The sequence below is a fragment of the Thunnus thynnus genome, chromosome 17, assembly GCF_963924715.1.
Source record: "Thunnus thynnus chromosome 17, fThuThy2.1, whole genome shotgun sequence".
Lineage (NCBI taxonomy): Eukaryota > Metazoa > Chordata > Actinopteri > Scombriformes > Scombridae > Thunnus > Thunnus thynnus.
The window spans coordinates 6,923,552-6,939,324 of NC_089533.1; the positions used below are offsets into that span (position 1 = coordinate 6,923,552).

General features: G+C 39.3%; 2 protein-coding genes across 5 annotated transcripts; one reads left to right on the top strand and one right to left on the bottom strand.

Annotated features, from left to right (window-relative positions):
• Window positions 1–1,387: 1,387 nt before the first annotated feature.
• atxn7l3a (ataxin 7 like 3a) lies at window positions 1,388–10,516 on the top strand. Of its 3 annotated transcripts, XM_067571397.1 has the most exons (14): window positions 1,388–1,655; window positions 2,336–2,378; window positions 2,511–2,610; window positions 2,699–2,831; window positions 2,923–3,094; window positions 3,202–3,299; window positions 3,401–3,423; window positions 3,516–3,561; window positions 4,473–4,510; window positions 4,620–4,688; window positions 4,794–4,837; window positions 5,559–5,630; window positions 6,821–6,957; window positions 7,056–10,516. In XM_067571397.1, exons 3-14 carry the CDS (start codon window positions 2,560–2,562, stop codon window positions 7,262–7,264), a joined length of 1,092 nt encoding a protein of 363 aa, XP_067427498.1. In that variant the 5' UTR covers window positions 1,388–1,655; window positions 2,336–2,378; window positions 2,511–2,559; the 3' UTR covers window positions 7,265–10,516. The 3 variants fall into 3 exon arrangements, with proteins under 3 accessions (XP_067427498.1, XP_067427496.1, XP_067427499.1); XM_067571395.1 differs by lacking the exon at window positions 2,336–2,378; XM_067571398.1 differs by lacking the exons at window positions 2,336–2,378; window positions 5,559–5,630.
• A 692-nt stretch (window positions 10,517–11,208) lies between these two features.
• tmub2 (transmembrane and ubiquitin-like domain containing 2) lies at window positions 11,209–14,216 on the bottom strand. 2 transcript variants are annotated; one of them, XM_067571400.1, is made up of 3 exons: window positions 14,088–14,216; window positions 11,893–12,530; window positions 11,209–11,800 (listed from the first exon to the last, which is right to left on the bottom strand). In XM_067571400.1, exons 2-3 carry the CDS (start codon window positions 12,513–12,515, stop codon window positions 11,407–11,409), a joined length of 1,017 nt encoding a protein of 338 aa, XP_067427501.1. In that variant the 5' UTR covers window positions 12,516–12,530; window positions 14,088–14,216; the 3' UTR covers window positions 11,209–11,406. The 2 variants fall into 2 exon arrangements, with proteins under 2 accessions (XP_067427501.1, XP_067427500.1); XM_067571399.1 differs by lacking the exon at window positions 14,088–14,216 and adding an exon at window positions 13,675–13,814.
• Window positions 14,217–15,773: the final 1,557 nt, after the last annotated feature.

The following is a 15,773-nucleotide window of genomic DNA, read 5'->3' on the forward strand; positions in this document are numbered from 1 at the left end:
AATCTGCTGTTCATTTATTAATGTCTCAATTGGAAGGTTTACGTCACCGGCCTGCGTCAAGTGTGCCGGTTATACCGGAAATACCCTGATTGTACCTTCAAAATTAAATAATCAGTAGAGGCTTAGCTGCAGCTTTTATTGGTCTATGAAAATATTGGCTAAATATAGATGGAGAGGTTAGAAATATGACAGGCCTATTTGATGATCTCATGTGTATAGGATGCTTTTAATAATAGTTTTTAAAAAATGTATTGTATTATGCATATACTGTATAAGGTTTGCGGAATCACTTCCTTTAAATCACTTCTCAAAAATCTTGTCAAAATCTTTTTTTTTTTTTTTTTAAATCCTTTCATATTAACATACTGCTATATTTTCAACATGCCATATCTGTTTTATTATCTGACTATTTTATTCCATTTTATTTTGTATATTTTTTAATTGTGTGATTCTGCTGCAGCCCTGATATGTTTTCATTACCTCAACCATGTAAAGAACTTTGCAACTCTGTTTTGCAAAAGTGCAGTTTGAATATGGTTTATTATTGTTTTATTATGATAAAGTTTATTATAATATGCATGTAATAATATAACAAGGGGCCATTCTGCATGATACTGAAGTAAATTTTGCTGATAATACCTCTTTACTGATAATACTTTGGTCTAAATGTAATTATGAATGCAGGACTTTTACTGGTAGTTAAGTGTTTTTACACTGTTTTATTTATGACTTTAAAAGGTCTGAATACTTCCTCCACCACTGTGCAGTTTTTTTGGACTGAATTATATTGAGAAGTGTTTCTAGTCATGTTTGTTTACCCCAGGCAGTCACATGCACATATGAGGCAGACAGAATATTATTAGAGACACTAATATAAGGAAGTCTAATACAAAATAGTCAAAAAAAATCACAAATATGATCAAAAGCTTGTAATATTTGAGAGTTTGCAGAATTTACTCAAGTACTGTACTTAAGTACCATTTTGAGGTACTTGTACTTTGAGTATTACCATTTGATGCTACTTTATACTTCCACTCCACTACATTTCAGAGGAAAATATTGTACTTTCTACTTCACTACATTTATTTGACAGCTGTAGTTACTTTTCAGATGAAGATTTGACACAATGGATAATACAACAAGCTTTTAAAATACAACACATTGTTAAAGATGAAACCAGGTGTTCAACCTTTTTGGCTTTTGACGTCTTACAAAAAGCAGTGTGTAGTCGGGGTCACATTTCACATGTCTATGAGTTGTCAACAGCCCCACCAAATAGTGATTTTTCCTTCTAAACTTCTCACATGCTTTCATTTCGATAAATGTTCAATATTTCATGAGTAAAGGATCAGACTTTTATTGTGAAGGTTTGAAACGGAAGCGGGTTGTTTTGTTTTGTGACTGTTTAGTACGCTGCTGCCTGCTGGCCTCCGTCCTCGGTGTCAGGCGGGTTTGTAACGTTAATTTAATCTTCTACTGCGACAACAAACGCTTTTGACGAGGTCTCTGTGTTTCCTGTGATATTACGATGGACGTTGCTGAACACCGAGTTTCCTGTTGATGTGTTGTCGGTTTTTTTTTTTGTGGACTCAACACGGCGGTGATGTTGCCTCCCTCACAGAAACTGGTTCAGGCTGAGTTTGCGGTATGACAGGGTAAGAGGAAACAGCTTTCGGTAAAAATAAATAAATAAATAAATAAACAAAAATATAACCTCGCTACAGTGTATCTTTTTATCACAGCAACATGTCACCAACGCTTTTCCTTTATCTCAAACGTGTAGAGGACAAGGACTAGCTAGCTAGCAGATGCTAACACTAAAAAGTAATGTTAGTTGGCGTTGAACAGTGTTGAGTTTGCTAATATTAATGCGTTAATATTATTAATTTGTTGTTAACCTCAAGTTAAGATGGATATTGTATGTTTTAGTTTTTGTTTACCTTGTAGTGTTCATAGTTATATTATTAATAAAGATGTAAAATGCTTGTTAGCGACACCTGAGACATTGAGCTAACGTTATAATGTTGCATAGCATTGATATTTTATTATTTTAGCAAGTATATAGTGCATTATGGCACTCAGTAGTATGTTAATCATGATATTGCTGTTATCAATATTTCCATGATTTGTTTTGCCTGCTTGCTCTCTCATATTTTACCTTTTTTGTTAGGATTAACGTAAGAAAAATAAGCTTAATATTTAATATCTAACATATGACATTAGCAGGAATTATATATACATATATGCGGTAGGCTCCAAAAGTCTGAGACCAGTTTCCCATATAGTGAAAGTGGTCAAAGCATATACTGTATATATTTTCCTTTTTCGTCAACAGAATGAAGAGAGATGTGCAACAAGTGTTGATAGCTATTTTCAAAGTAAGTATTTGGTAAATAATGTGTCCAATAAACCGGACCCTTCAGGAGACATTGGATATTAAACCTGTTATTTGTAAGCCTGTTGTGTAGAGCATCATCTTATTTTTTTTCTGTTCTGTTCTGAATCCTCAGGTCAGCATCTCGTTACCTTACTATCAAGATTTCCCATACAGATTTGCAAATGAAAATGGAGGATATGCCCCTGTCAGGCCCAGACAACACCAGGCTGGAGGTGAGCTTATACAAACATTATGTTCAGCTGATGTTTTAATAGACATCAGGTTTGTATTTGGTGTTAAATTGTATCCTCTGTGTTATAGGCCTTGGTCCATGACATCTACTCGGAGCTGGTAGAAGATGCCTGTTTGGGCCTGTGTTTTGAGGTACACCGTGCTGTGAAACAGGGCTATTTCTTCTTGGATGAAACAGACCAAGAGAGCATGAAGGAGTTCGGTTGGTGCCATGTCTTCTACTTTGTTCTCGTCTGTTTATATTTTTCTTAGGTGACTTTGCTTACAGTATGCGCCTTTTATTACTCTTCCAGAAATTGTGGACCAACCAGGAGTTGACATATTCGGGCAGGTGTACAATCAGTGGAAGAACAAAGAGTGTGAATGCCCCAACTGCAAAAGACTGATAGCGGCTTCTCGCTTCGCCCCGCACTTGGAGAAATGTCTCGGCATGGGACGCAACAGCAGTCGCATCGCCAACCGCAGGTCAGTCACTAAGGGTCATTCAGGAGTAAATTTTGTATTGATTCAAAATATGTCCAAACATCCGATCAGATTATTTGATTGTTGTGATGTTTTTCTCTTTTTAACAGGCTAGCCAGCAATAATAACATGAGCAAATCAGAGAGCGATCAGGAGGACAACGATGACCTCAATGATAATGACTGGTCGTATGGAGCTGAGAAAAAATGTGAGTAATTGAAAATTGATTAATAGCCACTGTGTGGAGAAAATAATTAAGCAAAACTCCAGATTGTTTTCACATAATAACCTTTTTTCCCCTTATTACAGCCAAGAAGAGAAAGTCAGATAAGGTATTCTTGCATTTGTTTTACCTTTTGCAGATAATTTCGGATTAAATCTGTTACGTGAAATGTGCTGTAATATCTAATTTTTCTCTGTGCAGAATCAAAATTCACCAAGAAGATCTAAATCTCTAAAACATAAAAATGGTGAGTTTATCAGGTATTAAGTTTGTGGTTTGGTGAAGAGGTTTCAGTCCATGCTGTTTTCTGAATGCGCTGTAGATGTTGTACGTGTACATTCAGCAGTCATTGTGTTGTAGATCAGGATGTCCTGTGCTCTCGGTTTCCTCAGTCACAGGAAGTAGAAATTGTGTACCTGCTTTCTAATTGCTGTCTAACCACAATGTTGTGTAGACAACATTATTAGCCGTGATTGAGAAGATATGAAAACAAAAGGTTCACCTTTTAGACTGACTTGTGCAGCGCCGAAATGTCAGCACAGCCCAGTTCTTTTCTTCCTGTTATCATTGAATAAATAGAAAAAAAAGAAGTGGCTTGTTGATACCAAGCCGTGTACTTTCCCCATAAGATACTTGGCGGTTTGAGGTTCAAGTAAATTTATTGAATGCTGATTGAAGCCTTTATGTATACAGTAGGGCTGGGCGATATGGACGAGATCAAATATTACAATATTTTTGACCAAATAACTTGATATTGATATTGTGATAATATTGAAGGGATGACTGTTGGTGCTTTTACAAAATATTAACACAATAATCAGTAATGTGGATATGATGACTAAGTGGATAAAGGCAGATAATATAACAGCCAGAACAGTCTGGTAAGTTGAAGAAAATTACATCACTTTACTGTAATGCAGCCTTTAAAACCAGGAAAACACCTATGCCGTATCACAATATTACAATATCCAAAACCTAAGACGATATCTAGTCTCATATCACGACATCGATATATTGCCCAGCGCTAGTATACAGAAAGGGGAAACCCACCAAGCACAAGCCATCTCTTGTTGTTTAGACATTTTAAATTATAATGTTTTAATACTGTATAAGTTATAAGTAAAGAGGACTGATTATAGTGTTTTGTTTGTTCCTCAGGTGAGCTCGGGAGCAGCGTCGGTTCGGAGCCCTACAAGGTGACAAGTTCCTTCTTTGACTATGTCGCCTCCAAGACTGTAACGTTCCTCAATTTGTATTGTAAACAGACTTTTTAGTATTGACGATTGTTCTCGGTCTGCCTTTCAGTACAACTACAACACTGGCATCAGCTACGAAACATTAGGCCCCGATGAAGTCAGGTCCCTTTTGACAACGGTGAGCATCTATCATTAATGCGCCCAAGCGTGTAGTCACTTTTACTGCTCTCTCCTGTTTTTATTATACAACTGTTGATCATTAAACTAGTGTTTCTTTCCGCAGCAATGCGGGGTGATCTCAGAGCACACCAAGAAGATGTGTACCAGGTAATTACTGTATAATCAACTGACACATACTGGAGGTAAACTAGTGATAAAAACCTGTCCACTGTGGGGGAAAACAGTTAACTGCTTTTGTGTTGCTAATATCTGACATGATGCAGGATACATTTAGGTTCTCTAACCGGCCTTGTGTTGGTGTCATTGTGTCATTTAGTCTGAGGTCAGTGTCTTTTTATGTCCCGCAGTTTCTGTGAAGCTTTGTCATGAAAACTAAATCACTTCAAAATGCTGTCCGAAACTGACAGTCACGCTTGCATGTTGAAACTCTTTGAAACACGATCAGTTTCATCTGCGTGAAAATGATCGTGTATGTTGGGACTAACTTAAGGGGAACACAAGTGGCAACTCGGTACGACATCGTAATTCATTTTGTTCTGGACCAGTGATTGGCTTTTTAATTCCTCCCCAAAGTGATACACCAAAGTCTGCAAAGATCTCAGAAACGAAAGCGATCTCACACACAAAGCTATTTTTTTAACTGTAGGACCCTGTCAGTGACCAACCTCTAACATTTCATAACCTTTAACACCTCATTGTTGCTCTTCCCCCACCTGATTGGTCACTGACTGTGTCCACAGCAGTCCATCCCACCTCCCTCCCTCCCCTCCCTGTGACTGTAGATAGGCAGGCAGGGTGACACGTGAAGCTGTGTGGCGGGGGGTGGCCGTCAGTCGGGGATGTATAATGCCACCTTGTGTCCCACCAGGTCTCAACGATGTCCCCAGCACACGGACGAACAGAGGAGGGCCGTCAGGGTGTTCCTCCTGGGGCCGTCCGCGTGAGTGTGCCCTGTCCCCTTCCTTACCCTCCACCCCATAAGTGTACTTAACAAAAGTCATGTTTGAGTGAGTGTTGTGACCCTCATGGTGCAGGTGTTTGCTGATTCAGTTCGCTGCTTCTGATTAGGTCGCCTTTGCCAGAGAGGAGAACAGAGCGATGCTGGTGGTCCGTGTTGTGAATACTCTGGTACAAAGGGCGTCCTCGCTGCACATAACACCTCACTGGCAAAGTGTTACAGCTGTCCTCTAAAAGTGTTCGCTGCACCTGAAGGGGCACTGAGTGTTCTGTGACCTTTTATCATTGGAAGAGGTCTTACATTACCACCAGGGGGTTTCCCTGACACACATCGGGTATCAGTGGAGGAGCACATGTACCGATCAGTATGTGACACATGATTCACCGAATTCTGCCGTGGTACCTGCCAGAGCTATCAGCTAGGCTGATTTTAGCGTATTGCAGATATATCTGTATTTGTGTAAATGTCTGCTAATAAGTAATAAGACATTGCAGCACAAGAATGTCAAACTAACTTGATTTTTCAACTGTAAAATGTCAATCTGCTTTATCAAAGTGTCTATATATTCTCAAATTTCAGTTCTTACTCTTTTTTTGCCAGAAAATGTCCTCTAGATGTTGCCAAATAACATTCCTATGCAAAGAAAACTCTTCAGGCTCCACTCTGCTTTATATTAATCTATTGAAATCCTTGAGGGTGCTACTAGCCAGGACCAGCAATCCATTATTTCATATAAGTAAAGAGTGCAAGTAACAGATTTTCCTTTTACATTTTTCTTTTTTATTATAAACCTACTTACACATACAGGATATTTTGGGGTCTGCTATCATCAGTGTGTGTGTGGAAAAACTCCCACTCTGCAATCCTCCGGCCCGCCTGTGACTGATTACAGTCAAATTGTAACCATTTAGGTCCGAGATCAAACTGGTTGTTACTAAAGAGGTGCAATATTGCCATGGAGGGTAGAAAAAGTGTCTTGAAATGTGAGTGGGTGGGGAGATGTTGTGCTGCAGTAGAGATAATAAAAATTCTTACTACTCCTTTAACTCTTCCTTGACTTCACATTAGGGATATATGGACAGCTTTGTTTATGGACGGTGCTGTGAGTTGGATGTCATGAGTTGTGTGAGATGTCTAACAGGGAGTGACTGTGTCTGGGTTTCATGTAATAGGCCGTCGCTGCCTGATGCAGACGCTGTGGTGGAGAACGACAGCTTCGACATTCCAGATGGGCAGACCCTGATGAGCCGCCTGCAGTGGGAAGACTCCCCAGATATTTCCCCCACTGACTCTGCCTCATCTAAAGCCAGTAAGGAAATAACACGCCAAAAAAAAGAAAGATTTCTGACGCAGTTTAAGGGCAACAACTACATAGTTTTCCCTCTCTTACTTCCGTCTTTCTCTCAGGCACCAACCATTCAGATTCTAGGAGGCCTAAGAAAAAGAAGAGGACCTCTCTTGGTTTGAACAGCGGAGGAGGAGGCGTAGGAGGAAGTGGATGTCTGACTGGAGGCGGCAGCAGCAGCTCTCAGAGTAATATCAGCTTATCGACCAAAAAAAAGAGGCCTAAACTCTCAGCACCTTCTATTTCGAGTATCTATGATGATTTAAACTAGCGTAATCCCTCTTATCTGTCTGACCAGCTCTTGCCTCTTCTTCATCCAGTCCCTCCTTTCATACCTATATTTGCAGGTCTGAACAGGTTTGGGATTTAACTTGATTTAGTCGTTCTTTCAGCCTTTAAAAGTAAGGCGTCTCCATTTTAATGATTCACAGTGTTGTATAAATTGTGGCCAGTCACAGAGTCCAATCAGTATCTGCAGACATATTCGAGATATTCGACCCTAAACAAGAATTTATAACCTGCAATTCTAGTAATTTTGGACTTTTAGGTCAACTCAGACAGTCTCATTAAGATGGATTTAGGTGTTTTTTGTAGTCTATTGCGTTAGTGACTGACAGTGGGCTCCAACTGTAAATCAGAAAGTGTGTCCTCCTCCTAATTAAGTCATTATGGCCAAAAATATGTGGACACCTACAAAACTACACCCATATGTGACTGTTGTCATTCCAAAACCATGTGTATTAATATTCATTTTGCAGCCTTCATGCAGGGATTTGCTCCCATTCAGCCCCAAGAGTATCAGTGAGGTCAGCCGCTGATGTTGGGCAATAAAGGTCTTGAATGGGGTTGAGGCCGGACTAGTTCTTGATAGATCTGGCTTTGTGAATGGGGCATTGACATATTGAAACAGGAAAGAGTCTTCTACAAATGGTTGTCACAGAGTTTTAAGCACACTAGTGTCTGAACTATCGTTATATGCTGCAGCATTAAGATTTACATGAATTGAAAGCAAGGGGCCTTGACCAAACTGTAAAAAAATAATCTGCCACATGTGGTGTCCACATAGTTTTGGCCATAAAGTGTAAGCAGCTCGAAGATTCAGCTCCAAATGATGTTATCTTTACAGTCTATCTCCCTGATGTTAAACTAATGTAGATACTTTTTTTCAAAATCCCCATTTAAAACTAATCTTTACTGTGTTTTTGGTGCGAAAAAAAACAACTTTATCACCTTTAAAGCCTTAAAACGACAACAAAGTTGTTTGACATAATTAGACGTCTTAATTTGTCCACTCTTATCCAAAAGTTAAATGCATGTAGAACTGGGGTTTGTACAAAATCAGCTCTAAGTATTTGAATTCTTGATTAGTTTATTTCAATTTTAAGACCTTTCATTAGTGACTCACAATAGGCTTTCCTTTTTTTTTTGCTCGCTAACTTGAATCTATTTTCAAACAGCGTAAAAAAAAAAAAAAGGTCTTAAACTCTCAAATGTGACTTTCTGAAACCTTCAGGTACCGCGCTGGTGTTTGCGACCTCGTGACCTGTCTCCTCTTTTTAGACTCAGCGTTCAGTTCACTCTTCAACTCGGTGTGAGGAGACGACTGCTTTCAAATTTAACACTTGACACACGTATACTGGAGTACTTATCGGTGGCTCTTTAATTCTAGCATTGTATTGCACTCTGTGTGTGTGTGTGTGTGTGTGTGTGTGTGTGTGTGTGTGTGCGTGCGTGTGTGTGTGTACATAAGTATGCTGACTTGCGTTGAGTGTCAGTTTTTCGTGTTGTGTGTGTGTGTGGTTAGAGGGCGTGTGTGTGTAATCATTTATATTTTCACAAATCTATGCATCCTAGAATGTGACATTTTTGTGAAAGTAAGTGTGCCATTTTAAATATTCAACTTTTTTTTTTTTGTTTACATCAACAATATATTTAAGTTTATATTTTTCACTGCCTGTGAAGTGATGTGTATATTATTTGTGTGTGTGTGTGTGTGTGTGTAAATGCAGATTTTGATATTTGCTGAGCCAGTGGGCTTTTTTGGGGCACATGTACAGTACATGTATGTATGTATGTATGATGTGTGAGATGGAAAAAAAGAATCATGAATTTGACGCCATTTTTCTTTCCTCAGTACCAAACTGTCTCGTGTATTTTTCACTCAGTTTGTGCTTATAAATCACATAACAAGCAGATCAGTGCTGCAGTTCTGCTTGTCATTCATGATCATGAGTGATAAGTCTGCATCTCGTAAGCCTATAATCAACAATGTCTAATGTAAAAGTTGTAAGATGGGGTATTTTACATGCTTTAGATCAGATGCACTATTTCACCAATCTTGTACTTGCCACTTTTCACAGTTGATGTCTTAGAGAAGCATTTTTTTTTGTTTGTTTTTCTGATAAATTGGCTTTATAAACCAAAAGACTTGACTGTTGCTGTTATTATTGTAGAGTCATAAGTGCATAGTAAACTACAAGAGTGTTTTTTTAATTTTTTTTTATTTCTGTACATCAGGATATTGCTGCAAAACAGGGGCTGTATAAAAATGATTGAGTGCGTGGTGGGTGGGACGGTGGTCTTTTTACTTTTTCTCATCCCAGATTATATTTGATGTCATTTCCCTGTTTTAGATATTTATTTAAAAAAAAAGATCAAATAGTTATTGTGTGCGCCACAGGTCGTAATGTTCATTTGGCAAAAGCAGGCTTTGGATATACTCACAATACTTGTGAGTAGGATCAGTTCTTTGTTGGTTTGGCTCTGCACATGAGATTTGTTGACGATACAAAAAATATAGAACATTTCCAGCCTTATTTGTTAGCATGAAAATATCAAATTTATATTTGTTATCCCGTGGTGGTTTGTTTGTCATTAATATTTAATCACGAGATATTACAGTAAGGGTGTCACTACCTGTCCTGTCAATGGGAAGGTCCAATGAAAGTATTTATACAGCTGTGGAGGGTCTTGTTCTTTGTTGTTTTTTTAATGAAATATAAGATTTATCCCTCCTCCCCACTCTAATAATTTTTGTACAGTCCCTTAAGTCAAGCACTTTCAGTTCAAGTCTCAAAAGTCATTTTCATGACAATCTGACAAAGCCTGATTTGATTTCTTTCTTGTATGGTTAAAATTTTTCCACATCTATTTCTGTCAAGGTCGGTAGTAACATTGACTGTCCTTTTAAATACTTTTCGGTAAAGTCTTGTGATGTGCACTAAAGATAAATTGAACTGTTCTTACAAATACTTTGGTAGATATAAATTGACTCTGCAGCCATATTTTCGTGAATGAAGCTAACTGCTGATGTTCTCTTGTGGCTCTTTGTGTATCTGTACGCAGAGTGCAATGACAGAGGGGTCATTGTATGGGTTTGCAATATTTTTTCATGCACAAGCACAAGTCAGTGCATGTGTGAATGACTGTTGTATATGAACATAATGTGATGTTTTGTTTTTATTTTTTCCTCATTGCCATGCATACTGATCTTTGTATATAAATAAAGACATTCCACCCAGAGGCTCAGTTCTTTAGAGACCAAACAAACACACAAATCCAGAGTCATCTTTGGTTTTAAATGCTTTAATTTGAGACATCACTGAAGCCAGAGCAGTCCAGCATAATCAGGAGGGTTCAATGTCCCCTCCAAATCTTTAAGTGCCAGATGCAGGTTCATCTGATTCATTCTATCATTTTATTTACAGAAAATACACAATATATTTACAATATACTTTCAAAAAGTGTCTATTTTCATGTCTAGCGATTATTTAAATTAGCCTATTTCTACAGAGCAGTATTTCTCGACCAACAAAAATATTCAAAATTTTCGGCTTTGCACTGAGGCGGCTGTACAGTCCATATTTGCTTACAGACAGCTTGTATCATTCAAAGAACGCAAAGTAATGGTAAAAGAATTAAACACACAGCACAATAGTGAGTGGTTCCAAAAGGTTTTTAGATTCTTGCATCTATTGGTTAATTTTTTTTCTTTTTTTCTTTAAAACACAGAAACAGTGGCCTTAAAAAAACGACGACACAGGAAAACATCTGAATCCCCAGCAACAGTAAAAGAGCTAACAATAGAAAGCCAGAGTGTTGGTCACATGGTGTGAACCACTAAGTCATGTTTGAAGAGAAGCTAAATTATGATTCAGTTTAGGCTGAACTCAGATTTTTGTTGACCCCCACACATACTGTACAATCACTCATCTGTTGTTGTTTTTTTTTTTTTGTTACATGCACAAACTGGCTCACCTAACCTCCTACACACACTGCAGGAATCCAATCAGCTGCGGCATCTGCAACGAGGCCCCTTTTGATAAGTCCATCTCTCCAGACGCCACCCGCCGCTATAGTTATTTTTATTTTCACCTCACAACATTCAGCTGTAAGCCCTCTCCGCCTTTTTTTTCAGCGGCTGTGCATCCCGAATATCAGAAAGCTGAAGAACACAGTGACTCCCACGAGGGAGATGGTCGCAGGGGCGGTGAAGAACTGCCTGTAGTTGATGCGGAAGTACCAAACCACAGCCAGTATCACCACAAACACAGGCACCACCAGGCTGCTGGTGCTAATGGCGACACCTGCAGCCCTGAATCCTCCGGACACTCCTGACCCGGCTCCAGCTCCTGCCCCAGACTGAGCCCCTTCCTCTGGGCTGGCCTCGTGCAGGGCCTGGGAGATGTGGCAGTGGATCACGCTGTTGTGTGTGATGTTTAGGGATAAGAGAGTTCTCTTCGGATCCTGCAGCAACTGGCCTTGATAGATGAGTTTTATTTGATGCTCCCGCCCTGAGAAGTATTTACTGGAAAAGAGGAGAGAAAGAATGAGGTAAAAGACATATTGCAGATTTATGTTCGACATCTAAAAATCAATATTTGAGGTTGTTTTACTAACCTTTTCAGCACTGCCACTGTATCCTGTGGCTTCACAACAGCTACCTCCTCTGTGTCATTTAAAAACTTCAGACGGACAGAAATTGAAGTGGTAGTAGTGGTGGTGGTGGTGGTGGAGATGCTGCTGGACAACACTGGGATATGCTTTATAATCTTTTTATCTTCCTCCTCCAGCTCCTCATCATCCTCCTCCTCCTCCTCATCGACCTCATCATCCTCCTCGTCAGAAGTATGTAGTCTTCCAGCCTGCAGTTGTTTGCTCCTTATGTCCAGCAGTAGATCTGTCCTGACCCCCTCAGCTCCCTCCCCCGTCCCTTCGCTCTCTCCTCTCTCAGTCCCCGGCTCGCCGTCGTCCGGCTTGTTCTCCTGCGAAGGCGGAGGAGTCTGTTGTTCAGGCGTATCAGTGCTGGGAGACCCTCCACTGTAGCTGTCGTGGCCTCCCAGTCTGATGAGAGAGGCGTGAGCGCCCACAGTGAGGATGGTGCCCAGTATGTGGTCTCCCCGATCCGCCACGTGGGTCGAGAGCCAAGCCAAAACAAGGGCCAGGACCAAGAGCAGCACGCCGCCTGCTGCCATTACCTCCTCCTCCATCCCGTCCAACATGGTCAGTGCACACACTGCCATCTCTGTCCTCCAAACCTGGAGAACATGACACGAAAAAGATGTAATTCAAAGGCAAGACAAAGCAAAACATTTAAGCAGAATTAAACACAGTGTTAAGGGCCCTCAAGCGCATTTGTATTTCTGGCTTTTCACAAAATCACCACAATTAACATGCATTCTTTGTTTTACAAATGATGATGTCTACTCTTCAGCTGATCTAATATCACTTCTTTCAATTTTATCTTCAATAACTGGCTCATATTTTGTTTTTCCACTCACTACATGGTAGAGCTGGGGGATATAACACTGTGCACCATGACACAATATAAATTTATCAACCCTTGGAGATTCTGCATTACTGTTTACACTGTGGTGTCTGCCCTTTTATTGTTTCTAGTTGCTTTAGGTTATTGTGAACAATATGGTAATAAGTGAGCAGGGCTGCTTTATGAAAATATTGGACTTGCAGGATTTTTTGCATAAGTGTGACTAATAGCTAGAAAAATAGCTGGAATACCCAAAAACATACATTCATATCTGGTTATTATATCTACAAACTGTTCTGATCTGTTTTTCAGTTGATTTACAGGAAATTAACTAGAGCATCATATTATTAGGGCTGCAAATGATCTTGTTTTGTCCAACAAACTGTTCAAAACCCAAAGATATTCAGCTTACTAACAAGTGAGACAAAGAAAACAAATCCTCACAGTTGAGAGGCTGGTCCTAGCCAGTGTTTGGTATTTTTACTTGAAGAAGAATGATGAGTTCATCGACTATGAAAATAATTGCCAATTAATTTTCTGTATATATTAATATCACACTGTTTGATTGCATATAGCTACCATGAGAGATGATTTTGTCCATATGTCCCCACCCCTCCCGTCGCCTACATGATGACAGTAGAAAACAAAAGAGGATGTAAACTTTGGTTCTTAAAAGCTTAAGAAAAGCTCTGAACTTGCAGCAGTGAAAGCCCCAACAAATCAGGGCAAGGCTGCTTTGCATAACAGTTTACATCACCCTCAGGTTTCTTCACATTTACTTTAATCTTTACATAAAAACAAACTACAAAGCAGTGTTGTAAAGTTCAACGGCTACTTAACGGTGTATGTAGATGCTTTAACATCGCCTAAGGGTTAAAAAAAAGGGTAATATTAGCAAGAGGAAAGGTCATTACTTCGGGATGAAAGTTATTCATCAGAGCCGCAGCAGCTATCAGGGCTGGTCAACAGCTGTTTATTGTAGCAGTGAAGCTATGTCCAAGCTACACACGACCATGTCAACACTGTTTTCTCTCCGTCATGTTTGCCTTTATACACGACATTTAATCTTTTACACAAAATGGCACTCGTTATGCAAGCTAGCACGGTGTACTGCTTACTTGTTATGGAGTTAATTCAGAGTTAGCGAGCTAAGTTAGCTTGCGAGCTAACCAGCCTACCGTTGCTAGCTAGAAAAAAAAAACGACCTTCGGTTGTTGTTTACGACTCTCACTGCTCGGTTGTTTTGTCGCAGCAGTTTTGAAAAATGAACACGGGGGTCGCTAGGATGTCTGTGTATCGTCGGTGTGTGGAGATTAATTACTCTTACCTGCCAGCTGTGAAATCAGAGCATGTTTGAAGGCGAGCCTCGATGCTAGTTAGCAGCTGCTCCTTAAAAACCACATACCGTAATAAACACAGAGGCGACGAGGCGACGTGACGTCATCACCGGGCTGTGAGAGAGGTGGGAGGAGGAGGGAGGGGGGGGGGGGGCTTGTTTTGGAAATGAGACACGCCTGTTGCTCCTCATCATCATCATCATTGTACATCCACCGTAATAATAGTGTAATAGTTTGTCTATATGTGTGCATTTACCAGCAGTGGTGGAAGAAGTATTCAGATCCTTTACTTAAGTAAAAGTACCAGAAATGTACAAATACTGTATCACAAGTCAAAGTCCTGCTTTTAAAATCCTACTTAAGTAAAAGTACATAAGTATTATGAGCTCGATGTAGTTAAAGTATTGCAGTAAAAGTAGTGGTTTGGTCCCTCTGACTGATATATTATTATATATGACATCATTAGATTATTAATACTGAAGCATCAGTGTTAGAGCAGCATGTTACTGTTGTAGCTGCTGGAGGTGAAGCTAGTTTCAACTACTTTATATACAGTTAGCAAGTTTAGTCCAGTGGTTCCCAACCTAGGGGTCAGGGCCCCTCCAAAGGGTCACCAGATAAATCTGAGGGGTCGTGAGATGATTAATGGGAGAGGAAAGAAGAAAAAACAAAGTTCTGATACACAAATCTGTTTTCAGTTTTTGGACTTTTTCTCTAATCTTCAATTATTGGTGAAATATTGGATCATTTGAACATTTGTTGAAATTAAAGCATATGTGAGAAGTTTAGAGGGAAAAATCACTTTTTGGTGGAGCTGTTAACAACTCATAGACGTCTGAAATGTGACCCCGACTGCACACTGCTTTTTGTAAGACGTCAAAAGCCAAAAAGGTTGGAAACCACTGGTTTCATCTTTAACGATGTGTTATATTTTAAAAGCTTGTTTTATTATCCATTGTGTCAAATCTTCATCTGAAGAGTAACCAAGGCTGTCAAATAAATGTAGTGGAGTAGGAAGTACAATATTTTCCTCTGAAATGTAGTGGAGTAGAAGTATAAAGTAGCATCAAATGGAAATACTCAAAGTACAAGTACCTCAAAACTGTATTAAGTACAACACTTAGTTACTTTCCACCATTGTTTACCAGGCTGGTCACAGGGTTAAGGGTCTGATTACTAGCAATGGAATTGTTTTCTGTTTGCACAAATCATACATTATATCCATGATATATGTTGGACATTCACACAGTTTATTCTGGCCACTTGTTAGGGCTATATTTTAAAATTAATCTCAAACCGTATTTTTAACATTGGTGGAAGAACATAAAATTAGCAATTTCACAATGTAAAAACAATCCATTACAAGTAAAAGTTTGCATTCACTTAAAGATCCCCTCTAGACATGTATTATGATATAGATAAATACTCTGCTTGGGATAATAATGTGTGTCTGATATGTTTTTTCCACAAAAAAGGTATAATTAACACTTTAAAATCCTTAAAATGGCATCTACTTTAATTATTAGTTTAACTGCTGATCACAAAACGACTCTTACCTCACTGTTAAGTCCATTGTCAGTGTTTGTGCACTGGAGGCTTCAAGTTCACACTTGTGTAAGTTGAATATTGGACCAGGATTGGTTTCCAAACTAGTTGTGATGTTACAAATCATGATT

Bases quoted from the DNA above. Each gene is read 5' to 3' on its own strand.
- tmub2 (XM_067571399.1), bottom strand. From the start codon at position 13,695: ATGAATAACTTTCATCCCGAA. The intron at 12,531-13,674 runs GTAATGACCTTT...CATGTTCTCCAG, and splicing joins TGAATAACTTTCATCCCGAA to GTTTGGAGGACAGAGATGGC. The intron at 11,801-11,892 runs GTTAGTAAAACA...CCTCTTTTCCAG, and splicing joins ACAGTGGCAGTGCTGAAAAG to TAAATACTTCTCAGGGCGGG.
- atxn7l3a (XM_067571395.1), top strand. The intron at 4,689-4,793 runs GTGAGCATCTAT...TTCTTTCCGCAG, and splicing joins TCAGGTCCCTTTTGACAACG to CAATGCGGGGTGATCTCAGA. The intron at 5,631-6,820 runs GTGAGTGTGCCC...TTCATGTAATAG, and splicing joins TTCCTCCTGGGGCCGTCCGC to GCCGTCGCTGCCTGATGCAG.